This window comes from Triticum aestivum, chromosome 1B (assembly GCF_018294505.1).
Source record: "Triticum aestivum cultivar Chinese Spring chromosome 1B, IWGSC CS RefSeq v2.1, whole genome shotgun sequence".
Classification (NCBI taxonomy): domain Eukaryota; kingdom Viridiplantae; phylum Streptophyta; class Magnoliopsida; order Poales; family Poaceae; genus Triticum; species Triticum aestivum.
The window spans coordinates 52,871,315-52,882,881 of NC_057795.1; the positions used below are offsets into that span (position 1 = coordinate 52,871,315).

Below are 11,567 nucleotides of genomic sequence, written 5' to 3' on the forward strand. Positions count from 1 at the left end.
TGGTCGCATTTTTCTGGATTTATTTCTACCCTTTCGGCGATGTGGGTTCAGGGGGAAGAAGATGGTTCCATCGACTACTACGAAAGTGTGTGTGACGATTTTGTCAATTTTAAGATGATGTGCCGGCTCATTTTCTCGAAGGTGCTCATAGAGGTAGGGCATGCTTGCGTTCATAGAGATGAGTGTGTGAGCATTTGTATGAGCGATATATTGTGTTAAAAAAAACAAGAATTAGAATATCTCAAGATTTACAAGGACAAAAATTGTACTGACACAACTAGATCTTAAAACACTAGTTCATTTCAATTATTAATCACAAATTATGTGTCGAACCCAGCATTCATTTTTAAACAGGTTACCCTCCAATATACAAGTTCCAAAGTGCAAGAACCTAGTATCCAGGTTTCAAAACGACCGTGATTAAACCGTGAAGTAATCTTATGAACATCAACAGAATCTTCACCACGACTAATGTAACTTTTTACACCTTATGAACATTAAGGCAGCCGCCGACTTCGATTTTCCTAAACTATCAAATGGGAGCAAATGAAATGGTTTAGTTGGAGATCAGCAAGCATTTCCACAGGAAAAGAATACCACAATGCCAAGTTTGAGAGCTTGGAAGGATTAGTATCATCAACAAATCATGGGAACTAGCAAATACTCCCTCCGTTCCTAAATATTTGACTTTTTAGGATTTCAAATGGACTACCACATACGAATGTATATAGACATATTTTAGAGTGTAGATTCACTCAGTTTGCTCCGTACGTAGTCACTTGTCAAAATCTCTAGAAAGACAAATATTTAGGAACGGAGGGGGTACAAATCAAAAAAATACTCGGGTTTTCATACTCAGTACGGCAGAGATTGGACAATGCAAAATATGGGAATTGGCAAATGGAGTACATACTCCCTCTGTCCGGAAATACTTGTCCTCAAAATGGTTGTATCTAGACTTATTTTAGTTATAGATACATCAATTTTATCCATTTCAAGGACAAGTATTTCCGGACGGAGGGAGTACCAGACATAGACATTTCACTCTTAACTTAGCCAATTCAATTCATCATCCACTGCCACACCTCTATCATACAAACATGATGCAAATTTCACAAGACTCAAAATAAGTACCCAGTAACGTCTTCTGCTCTAAGGTTAAGCTGCCGCTGCGGTCAATGAATTACATGAAAAAAGGCCACCATAATTCAAAGTTAAGCGGGTTTTGTCCGAGAGAACAGGTAAAGATCTTCCCGTTCTGCGTCAGCTTCTCCCTGTTGTTAGTTCCATTGCCTCCCTGCAAGGATCAGTTGATCAGACCATGGAAATGAAGAACTGGATTCTACCGAAGATGGCAAACACCCAAAACATGTAACTGCTGACAAATAACACTTCAGAAAATACAGTGAGACAGATTTTATCTCTTATTGTTATGGCGCTGCTAGAAGAAGGGCGCGAGAGGGCCGGCAGGGGGCCTTTTTGCCCACGGCCGGGTAAGAGGGAAGGGATTTCCTTCTTAATTCTTGCTTTATTAGATTGATACATCTCCTCTCTTTATATAGAGAGGTTTACTTGACTCCCAAGCAAGGCTTACTTGACCCCTAAGCAAGCGACCCTTATCTCTAATTAACCCTAAGACTAACGGGGCCCATTAGGCCCATTACGTACTCTAACACTACACCTCACCTGGACATGCAGCTTGTCCTCGAGCTGCAGCCTAACCAACTTATAACCATGACTCGATGCAACACAAACCTAACACCTAAAAACAAGCCTTTTACATCTCGGCTTGTGTTATTACTCTCAACCTAAAATAGACTGTGACGCTTTATTTTGGACGTGCACGTGTACAACCACCTGGATCCCATGGACACCACCTGGACAAAAAAAGTGCATGTGTATGGCTGTTGGTCTGCACTATACAGGGAAGAGTGGAGGGCTTGCGATGGAGAATGTCGAGGAGGGGTGCGCCCCCCAACCGCCGATGTCGTAGACTTTGAGGTCGCTGCCCACGGGAAAAACAGCATGCCCGCCGCCCGTGGGGGAAACCGCATGCCCAAGATCCCCGACGCAGCGGACGAGATCGAGGTCCTTTGCGCAGCGAAGGGCAACTTGGAGGAGCGGCAGCTGCAGACCACGCATCTCCCGCACACGCCGACGCGCTAGGAGGCCGCGCGCAACAGCCTGCAGCCTCACCGCCGCCGACACGTGGCGGGTAGCGATCCAAGACGGAAGCGGTGACGGCGGCGGCGGGGACTTGATCTGCTGGATGTGGACGCCCTGGGATGGCGGCGGCGCTGATGGGAACAAGGTTGTCGCAGTCCCGTCGTAGGGCATCCCATACTGGGCGGCGGAGCTGACCGGCGGTGGCTGCTGCGGTGTCGCGCCGGGCAGCGGCAGCGGAGCGCCGGGCGCGGCGGAGGCCGCCAGGAGCGGCGGCTGCCACTGCAGCCAGGGCTGGGTGGTGGTGGCGATGGATGGCAGCTGCAGCGGCCCGGCGAGCGCGGCGAAGGCTGCCTGGTGCGGCGGCTGCCATGGCAGCCACGGCGGCACGATGCCGGCGATGGGCGGCATAGCCGGGGGCGGCCCGTAGGACCCGGCCAAGAACAGATGGATCTCCTGGACCGTCTGGGTTAGGTCCCGCAGCACGCCAACCACCTCCTCCGGGGTGAGGACGGCGGGGGCGGGTGCGACGGAGGATCCCGGCGCGGGCAAGAGCAGGGTGACGGTCGTGGTGGTCGCCGGAGGCGACGAGGTGACCGGCAGCGGAAGAGACGGGCTTGGCGGCAGTGAAGACATGATCGAACCGAAGCTAGCTGATACCAAATGTTATGGCGCTGCTAGAAGGAGGGCGCGAGAGGGCCGGCCGGGGGCCTTTTTGCCCACGGCCGGGTAAGAGGGAAGGGATTTCCTTCTTAATTCTTGCTTTATTAGATTGATACATCTCCTCTCTTTATATAGAGAGGTTTACTTGACTCCCAAGCAAGGCTCACTTGACCCCTAAGCAAGCGACGTAAACATAAAAGGAGCAACGTAATTTTCAGCCTCAACTATTCTACCGCACCTTCATAAACATAAAAGCTGCGCCTAGCCGATAGTGTGCCTTTGCCCACTTCGGGCAAAGCGCTATGCATTCGTGTGCATCACCAAAAGCCCTTTCCCCATTACCCATGCGAAGCCAGCAAAGACTCCTGTTTGATAACAACTTTGCGTCAAAGTTATCCATCTTCAGAGCCTGCAGCACACAAAACAGTGATAAATTGTTGGTGTTGCCACATTCCCTTCCAGAAATGCTGCTGGGTTTAGACCAATAATTTGTCATTTGGTCAACAGGTACAAGGACGAAAGAATTAAACTGTTATAAAAGATCAACTCGCACCTGAAATTCCTCACAACGAAACAAACAGCGGAGTTTAATGTGTCGCCATTCTTATTTATTTATTTAAACTTAATTATCACCATTTTGGTTCACTGTTAAGTTAACACTCCATACATGCAACGAGATGCTCTCACTAGTGACTAGTCTTTCAACAGGTTCATGCAATAGCATTACAATCGAGGTAACTGTTAATTTTTAGACATTGCTAAGGTCAATTAATATTAATTATAAATCAACTAAAATTCTAATGGAGGAACATGTTTCATTACTGTGCGTCTGTACCTACAGTTTACACAGGAATAAAAGGCCCGGGAATATACCTGTGTGTAGAACACTGATGCATTCAGATAATCCTGCTTCTTAAATGCTTCATCCCCTTGTTGTTTCAGATCAGACGCCCTCGTGTTGACAAAATTGTCATCCTGGGCAAACATAATAACTTGTTCAGGTATACATTAAGAGGTCTAGTGTGTGTCAGGGAGAAACAGTGCTCTAGAAATGACGTCAAGGTTAAGTGAATGAACTTAAGAAACAGTTGCAGCTAACTTGTATATTCAGTGTGCAATGTTTACACTACATGTCCTGTTACATATATAGACTAGGATTACAAATTATTACAGGTACAGATATAACATGTACAATATACAGGTTAACAGTTTCAACCTCAAGAAAAAAAACAAGAGACGGCTTTCATCAATGAGAAATTTGAAAATACCAGCTGCCACTTGGTACAGACAGGAAATGAAGTAAGAGAGCTTTCTAAGAAAATTAATTGGTACACCTGTTAATGAATTAGCATGCAAGCAAAATAAGTTATCCAATAAAGCATCATTCACATCAGATGAGTTTTCTGGAACGGACTTAGACCGCAAAGCAGGCGCAACGAAAACACGGGCGCATTGACTAGTTCTTGATCTATGAAGTTTTAGCTAAACATCGATGCCAACATTGCTTAGAGAGTTAACATGGGACAAAATTGTTGTGAGTGTGAAAGAAAATTTGCTAGCGTGACATACCTCAAGCTGCTTGATTTCCATCTTCACATGACTAATGATTCCGTCAACGCTCCAATTTGTCACAGTTGAAATTGGCAAGGTGAAAGGAAAGAGCATCTCAACGTCTTCCCGCATACCATACTCAGCAGCCAACTCTATTGGCAATCTACCAAACTGTTGAGGAACAACGAAAGCTTTACAAAAATTAATATTCAACATTAAGAAATAAGCAAATGTTCATGCAAATTTACAAAGAGATAGCATAAAGGAGAAATGGTGAAACTGTAACAAGCTTATTAAGAAAAGTTTACTTAGCACAGCTTTTTATTTTTATACTACAGATAGCATCATGTAGGTCTACTTGCATCATAACTCCTACAGTTACGGTCGTTGCATATCAGTACAAGACAAGTTTATTGATTCACTAACCCATCAAATTACCAAAAAGATGGCACAAAGTGGGAAAGGCGAAACAGTAGCACGCTTATGTAAGAAAGGTAACTTAGCACAGCCTTTTGTTTTTATATTACATATAGCATCATGTATGTGTACTTACATAACTCGTATAGTTGTTGCATATCACTACAAAGCCAAGCAAGACACAAGAATATGTGACAAAATGAGCATCTGACCTGGTCAAGAACATTTGGATTTGCACCAGCTTCCAACAAGCACTTGATAGCTTCAGTTAAGCCCTTCTCTACAGCCGTTACCAAGGGATTATAACAAGGACCAGCACCACTCACATTAGCTCCACCCTATCAGATGCAAGTATGAAAAGCCAATCATTTGTTTAGTTGTTAATACAAAAATGACTAAATCAAACATCAGTTTATAGAAATCTAGATTCCTACTGCAGTACAAAAAGAGGATACAATACCTGAATCAATAGCTTCGCACAAGACACATTAGAATTGTGTAACGCCATGTCTAAAGGTCCAATAATACGAGTACCCTTGTTGGGCTGAAAAAAATTAAAGAGGTTCAATTTCATGCCAAAATATGACAGTTCCAAGAGAAAGATTGAATTTGCAAGGGAAAAAGAGCTGATTCGATACTTGTTTTCTGAGAGTGTAGCTTATAAAAGTTATATATCCCTTTGCTCCCATTGATTCCTCAGAATTGTTGTGTGGGTCACCGGTCCTAGCATGCCTCGTGTGGCTAACACATTAACAGCTATGAGCAGGGCCTATTTGGTTGATTTACAAAGGTTGCCAATATTTACTAATCATGCCTACGAAGTGCCATACTACGCCAAGCCAAAGGGAACCCTCCACGCATTTCTGAGCCGGTGACACATAGGACCACAGCTGTAGGAAAGGATTCTTGCCAGCGAACCAAACGTATAACCAACTAAGTCACACGTTCCTAACTTTTGGCATGCCATGGTTAGTCACCAAGGAATAATGGCCTCAAATACAGGTGGGAACAATTTGAGAAGTGGAACGTAGCAAAACTCTAGCAAAAGAGAGAAATGAAGTTGAAAGCCAACAGATAAATGAAGATTTGAACATTACATCTGCATTGTGCTGCAAAAGTATCTTCACAACAGTAGCATGTCCTTTCTGAGCAGCAAAAGAGAGTGGTGTCCCAATAATTGATTGTGCATCAATATCCACTCCTCTAGAGAGAAGATACTTTACTATTTCAGAGTGCCCTGAAAAAAGAAAAGAAAATGAAGGTCATAACACTATGAAGAGTATATGAACAAAAACGTTTTTGTGCAACAAAGTTTCAATTACTATTGGTGGGAAGCAACTTTTCTGGTTCGCATTTCCCTGACAGACACATGGAAGGAGTTGCAGTAAACAGATACCATAAGAAGCAGGTAATCATACTAAATGAACACCATTTGTGAGGAAAATAGTGTATGAAACAGATACCCGGGAAACTTGCATATCATCTAAGTAAGCAGGCATTTCTTGGGAAACTAGTTTCAATGGCTAAAACAAAATAACACAGGAAGTAGATATCCTGAGAGAAGCTCCACAGACTATAAGGATAAATAGTACAGTGCCAAAATAGATTGGTCGCAACACGATGCCACATGGACTTTTTACACCAATATGAGCAGAAAAATCAAACTAATATGACAACTATGTTTAGAGTTTCATAAATCTAATCGCTATTCAGAAGCCGATGGACATGAGAAGCAAATAATATTAGCCTTGTTTTAATATATCTACAGCAACAAGAAAATTGTTTATATTTCTCGCTAAAAAAAAGAAAATGTTTATATTATGTTGGCTGGGCTTGGTAAATAAATCAACTTATATTTATCGTGATAGCAGAGGGCAGGCCTGGCGCAGTGGTGAAGTCCTCCCCACTTGTGCCAAGAGGTCCTGGGTTCGAACCAGCCTCTCTGCATTGCACTTTGCAGGGGTAAGACTAGGTTCCTATAATCCCTCCCCAGACCCCACCTTGTGTGGGAGCTTCTATGCACTGGGTCTGTCCTTTTGTCCTTTTTATATTTATCGTGATAGCATTCCCTCCAGATTCAGCTAAAGGTTCTCTAACATAACATCTGATACTACATGCATGATCTGTATAGCACAAGACAATTCTCAAACATAGAAAGGTCCAGCAAAAAACAAGGGAGCAAGGCAACCTGAGCATGAAGCCAAGGCATAGTCTTGCGACAGAGGAAAGTAACAATGAAGGGAGGATCCTTGTGTTTATACCATGAGCTGCAGCTGAATGAAGAAGACTGATGTTTCCTGAACGTTGTTGATGCACATCGGCGCCATGATCAAGAAGGTACCTGACGGCAGGAAGGTTGCCATAGGTAACGGCATGCTCCACGGGTGAATAATCTGGCAATAAGATCCACACAAGCACATTGCAGACAGCCCGGTTATAACTGATGATGATCGAGTCACGAAACTACAGGTTTAGAACCAGACAGGCGTGAACTGAAAACGAACAAATTGCGTACCCTGGGAGGTGTCAGGCTTGTTGATGTCCATCTTGACCTCCTCGACGAGGTACTGGTACGCTGGCAGCCTGCCGCGGCCGCCGGCGGCGTGGAGCGCGTTCATGCCCATGTAGCTCGTGCTGGCCACCGTCACAGGGATCCCGTGCCCGTGCACGTCCAGCTCCTTTGCAATCTCTGAAGTTCACACAAAAGAAGGGTACAATCTTATTGTGGAATCATCGACCATGACAGAAAAGGGCCGATTTTAGCCCCAAATCGGGAAGAAATCGCCACTGATACTCCTTAAGAAGTGCCAATTTCAGCCACAGGTCGCAAGGAGAAAAATCCCCCGAGGAATCACGCCCCAGCGTGCGTGCGTTTCAGCCTAAATCGCAGACGAAATCGACAACCGGGAGCCGGTGTTCCGCTCCGCGGCCAGATCGGAAGCCTCATCTCACGGTGACAAAACCCTAAGCCGCCGAATATAGCGATGGACCGAACTGGCACAGGAGGTGAGGGGGGTGATTGGATGCAGAGGGCCTTACCCTTGATGCCGCGGACGTCGCCGCGGTGGGCGGCCTCGATGAACCTGGCCTCCGGCGGCCACCGGTCGCGGTCTGCACGAGCAGCAAATCCAAGGGTTGGAAGGCCGGCGGAGGGAGAGGTGTAGCAGATTCGAGTGGGTTGGGTTACGTACCTTCGCCGAGGAGGAGCTCGAATTGGCAAGGGAGCGGAAGGGCACGGGTCCCCATCCTCGTCCCTCTACTCGCCGGCGGCGGCGGCGGCGGTGGTGGCAGGGAAGAAGCTTCTGGAATGTGCCGGGGGTGAAAAGGGCGGGAAATGGGCGGGTGAGAGTGAGACCCAGTAGGAGGCCGACACCAAAAAGCCAAGGGCGTGTTGGATTGCCTGCATATGGCCTAGCGCCCCATCCTAACCCGCGCGGGAAAAACTTGGTCTGTTTGGTTGCCTTTGTTTATTGTGCGGCCCACATGGCATGGAACTTAAAGCACGTCCAGGCTAGACCCAGGGGAAACGCCCGAATCGGCGGTAGCTCGCGAGCCTGGTTCGGGCGAGGCAGGGGAGGGCGACACGCTTCTCTGCTCGTGCGACCAGGGAGATGGCGCGAGCTCGCCCGTGTCGCTGAAAAATCAGCGAGAGGATTTTGGCTCACCTCCCGCCGAGTCCACCCCTATTTAGCCCCCTCCCTCACCGCCCCAACTCCCGCCACCATTCTCCCTCCCTTCCAGCTCCCCGCCGACGCGCATCGGCACTGACGAGCAGGTAACTGAGGTAAGCGGCGCATCTTCACCGCCCGGCGGTCCACGGCGTCGGCGCTGCTTCACCGGTCGGCGGTGATCTTCTACGACCGCCCCCCTCGTCCTTGAGCTACAGCCATGTCCTCTGTGAGTTCAATCCCCCCTTTTCTCTGTTCTTTCTAGCTAGATCTGAGCTGCAGCTAGGGTTTGATCTAGATGCATGGTTGATTAGTGGTCTGATCTGTGATCTCATATGGTTGATTGCTATGTTGCGGTTGCAATTTGTGGTAGGGCTAGATGTTCAAGCATGTGGTAGGCTAGATTAGTAGTAGAGTTTGAAGTTGAACATTGTGCTTGTGTTAATTTGTGCTTAGATCTGTGATTTGTAGCTATTGATGGTCCATTTGTAGCATATTGTTTGTTGTAGATGTATGCTCGTGCTCATAGATTGTCCGGTATGCTTAGTATGATAGCGATGAACCATGTGCTTAGTATGATAGTGATGAAGCATGTGCTTGCTATGATAGTGATGAACCATGTACATGTATGCTCCTGCTTTCATGGATTGTCCGGTATGTTGTGTGCTATGCTTACTGTCAATGCGTGCTGCAATTGTAGGACATGACCACGCAGACGCAAGATCTTAGTCAGGCCCTTGTCCTGTCCGACAGCCAGTTTGCTCCATCGTTTGTCGAGGACTCGCAGCCTATGTCCGAGATGGCACCTGATTCAGAGGTGTCCGCGTCTGATTCCCTCTATGTTTCAGTAGGGCTCGTTGAGCCAACTCCTACTGCTGTTGCTGCTGCCGCTGCACTCAAGGTAGCAACAGCAAAGGCAAAGAAGGATGATAGGTCGAACAACATGAAGTGGCAGCCGTTCATGTCCACGTTCGTGCTGAACAAGATGTGTGAGCTCATCTCTAGTGGCGTTAGGACTGACAAGGGCTTCAAGGAGGTGCACTTGAACACCGTTGCGAAGCAGGTGTTCGAGTTCTGTGGGCAGGAGGTGTCTGCCACCCAGGTGTACATCCACCTGAGGAAATGGAGAGGTCCACTAGTGCAGAACCGGCCTTTAGTGCCGGTTCGTAACGGCCTTTAGTGCCGGTTCTCCAACCGGCACTAAAGAGTGGGGACTAAAGGTCCCCCCCTTAGTACCGGTTCGTCACGAACCGGCGCTAAATTGCAAACACGTGGCACGAGCCAGGCCCGGGTGCGCGTAGGGCTTTAGTACCGGTTGGTAACACCAACCGGTACTAAATGTTTTTTTTAAGTTTTTGCTTTAGTTTTGTGTTTTCAATTTAATTTAGTGATTGTTTTATATTATAATGAGTTGTTAAATCATTAGGTGAAAGTACCGCGGATTAGTTTCGACTGGAGGATCTAGCTAGCTGTAGCTATAGCTAAGTGATCAAGTATATATATGCCATATCGATATTATACTTGATCACCTAATTAGGTGATCAAGTATAATATATATGGATATGGCATATATATAGTTGATCACTTAGGTAGGATCCATCCAGCTGAAACTAATATGTGGTTTCTTTCATTAAATGATCTAATAACTCATCACATCATCATCATATTAATATAAAAACTCTTGCATCATCATCAACATACTCTAGCTAGCTAAAAATCATCGTAGTCGTCATTATCACTATTTAATCATCATAGTTGAGGGAGTCCTGGATTAGGGGGTGTCCGGATAGCCGAACTATCACCGTTGGCCGGACTCCTAGACTATGAAGATACAAGATTGAAGACTTCGTCCCGTGTCCGGATGGGACTTTCCTTGGCGTGGAAGGCAACCTTGGCAATACGGATATGTAGATCTCCTACCATTGTAACCGACTCTGTGTAACCCTAACCCTCTCCGGTGTCTATATAAACCGGAGGGTTTTAGTCCGTAGGACGAACAACAATCATACCATAGGCTAGCTTCTAGGGTTTAGCCTCTCTGATCTCGTGGTAGATCTACTCTTGTACTACCCATATCATCAATATTAATCAAGCAGGAGTAGGGTTTTACCTCCACCGAGAGGGCCCGAACCTGGGTAAAAACATCGTGTCCCTTGTCTCCTGTTACCATCCGCCTAGACGCACAGTTCGGGAACCCCTACCCGAGATCCGCCGATTTTGACACCGATATTGGTGCTTTCATTGAGAGTTCCTCTGTGTTGTCACCTTTAGGCCCGATGGCTCCTTCGATCATCAACAATGACGCGGTCCAGGGTGAGACTTTTCTCCCCGGACAGATCTTCGTATTCGGCGGCTTTGCACTGCGGGCCAATTCACTTGGCCATCTGGAGCAGATCGAAAGCTACACCCCTGGCCATCAGGTCAGATTTGGGAGTTTGAACTACACGGCTGACATCCGCGGAGACTTGATCTTCGACGGATTCGAGCCACAGCCAAGCGCGCCGCACTGTCTCGATGGGTATGATCTAGCTCTGCCGCCGAACAGTGCCCTGGAGGCCACACCAGTGTCCGCCCCGACCCTTAGCTCGGAGCCGACTTCGCCGATCGAGGACGAGTGGCTGGACACCGCCTCGGGGGCTACAATCTCTACGGCGATTGAGCCGAACACCATCCTGGTCCTCTGCAAAGCCCATGACTCCGAGGTTCCAGACTCCGAACCTCCCGCACCCCTGCCAATCAAATCCGATTGGGCGCCGGTTATGGAGTTCACTGCCGCGGACATCTTTCAGCACTTGCCCTTTGGCGACATCCTGAATTCACTAAAGTCTCTCTCTTTATCAGGAGAGCCTGTAGGGTAACGTAGCAGAAATTCGAAATTTTCCTACGAGTCACCAAGATCTATCTATGGAGAGACTAGCAACGAGGGGAAGGAGAGTGCATCTACATACCCTTGTAGATCGCTAAGCGGAAGCGTTCAAGAGAACGGGGTTGAAGGAGTCGTACTCGTCGTGATCCAAATCACCGGAGATCCTAGTGCCGAACGGACGGCACCTCCGCGTTCAACACACGTACAACGCGGTGACGTCTCCCATGCCTTGATCCAGC

The 11,567-nt window shown here is 47.1% G+C and overlaps 1 protein-coding gene across 2 annotated transcripts; it reads right to left on the reverse strand.

Annotated features, from left to right (window-relative positions):
- Window positions 1–1,092: 1,092 nt before the first annotated feature.
- LOC123086298 (poly [ADP-ribose] polymerase tankyrase) lies at window positions 1,093–8,139 on the reverse strand. 2 transcript variants are annotated; one of them, XM_044508051.1, is made up of 11 exons: window positions 7,986–8,139; window positions 7,834–7,905; window positions 7,310–7,483; window positions 7,056–7,187; window positions 5,892–6,031; window positions 5,255–5,338; window positions 5,007–5,132; window positions 4,396–4,548; window positions 3,700–3,801; window positions 3,065–3,235; window positions 1,093–1,297 (listed from the first exon to the last, which is right to left on the reverse strand). In XM_044508051.1, the coding sequence occupies exons 1-11, from the start codon at window positions 8,038–8,040 to the stop codon at window positions 1,184–1,186; spliced, it is 1,323 nt and encodes a 440-aa protein (XP_044363986.1). In that variant the 5' UTR covers window positions 8,041–8,139; the 3' UTR covers window positions 1,093–1,183. The 2 variants fall into 2 exon arrangements, with proteins under 2 accessions (XP_044363986.1, XP_044363993.1); XM_044508058.1 differs by lacking the exon at window positions 3,065–3,235 and having other exon boundaries at window positions 1,174–1,297.
- Between the last annotated feature and the right edge of the window lie 3,428 nt (window positions 8,140–11,567).

Coding starts and splice junctions, on each gene's coding strand:
- LOC123086298 (XM_044508051.1), bottom strand. CDS start 8,040: ATGGGGACCCGTGCCCTTCCGCTCCCTTGCCAATTCGAGCTCCTCCTC. Junction 4,549..5,006: donor ATCCAAATGTTCTTGACCAG/GTCAGATGCTCA, acceptor GTTCCTCAACAG/TTTGGTAGATTGCCAATAGA. Junction 3,802..4,395: donor TGGAAATCAAGCAGCTTGAG/GTATGTCACGCT, acceptor ATGTTTGCCCAG/GATGACAATTTTGTCAACAC.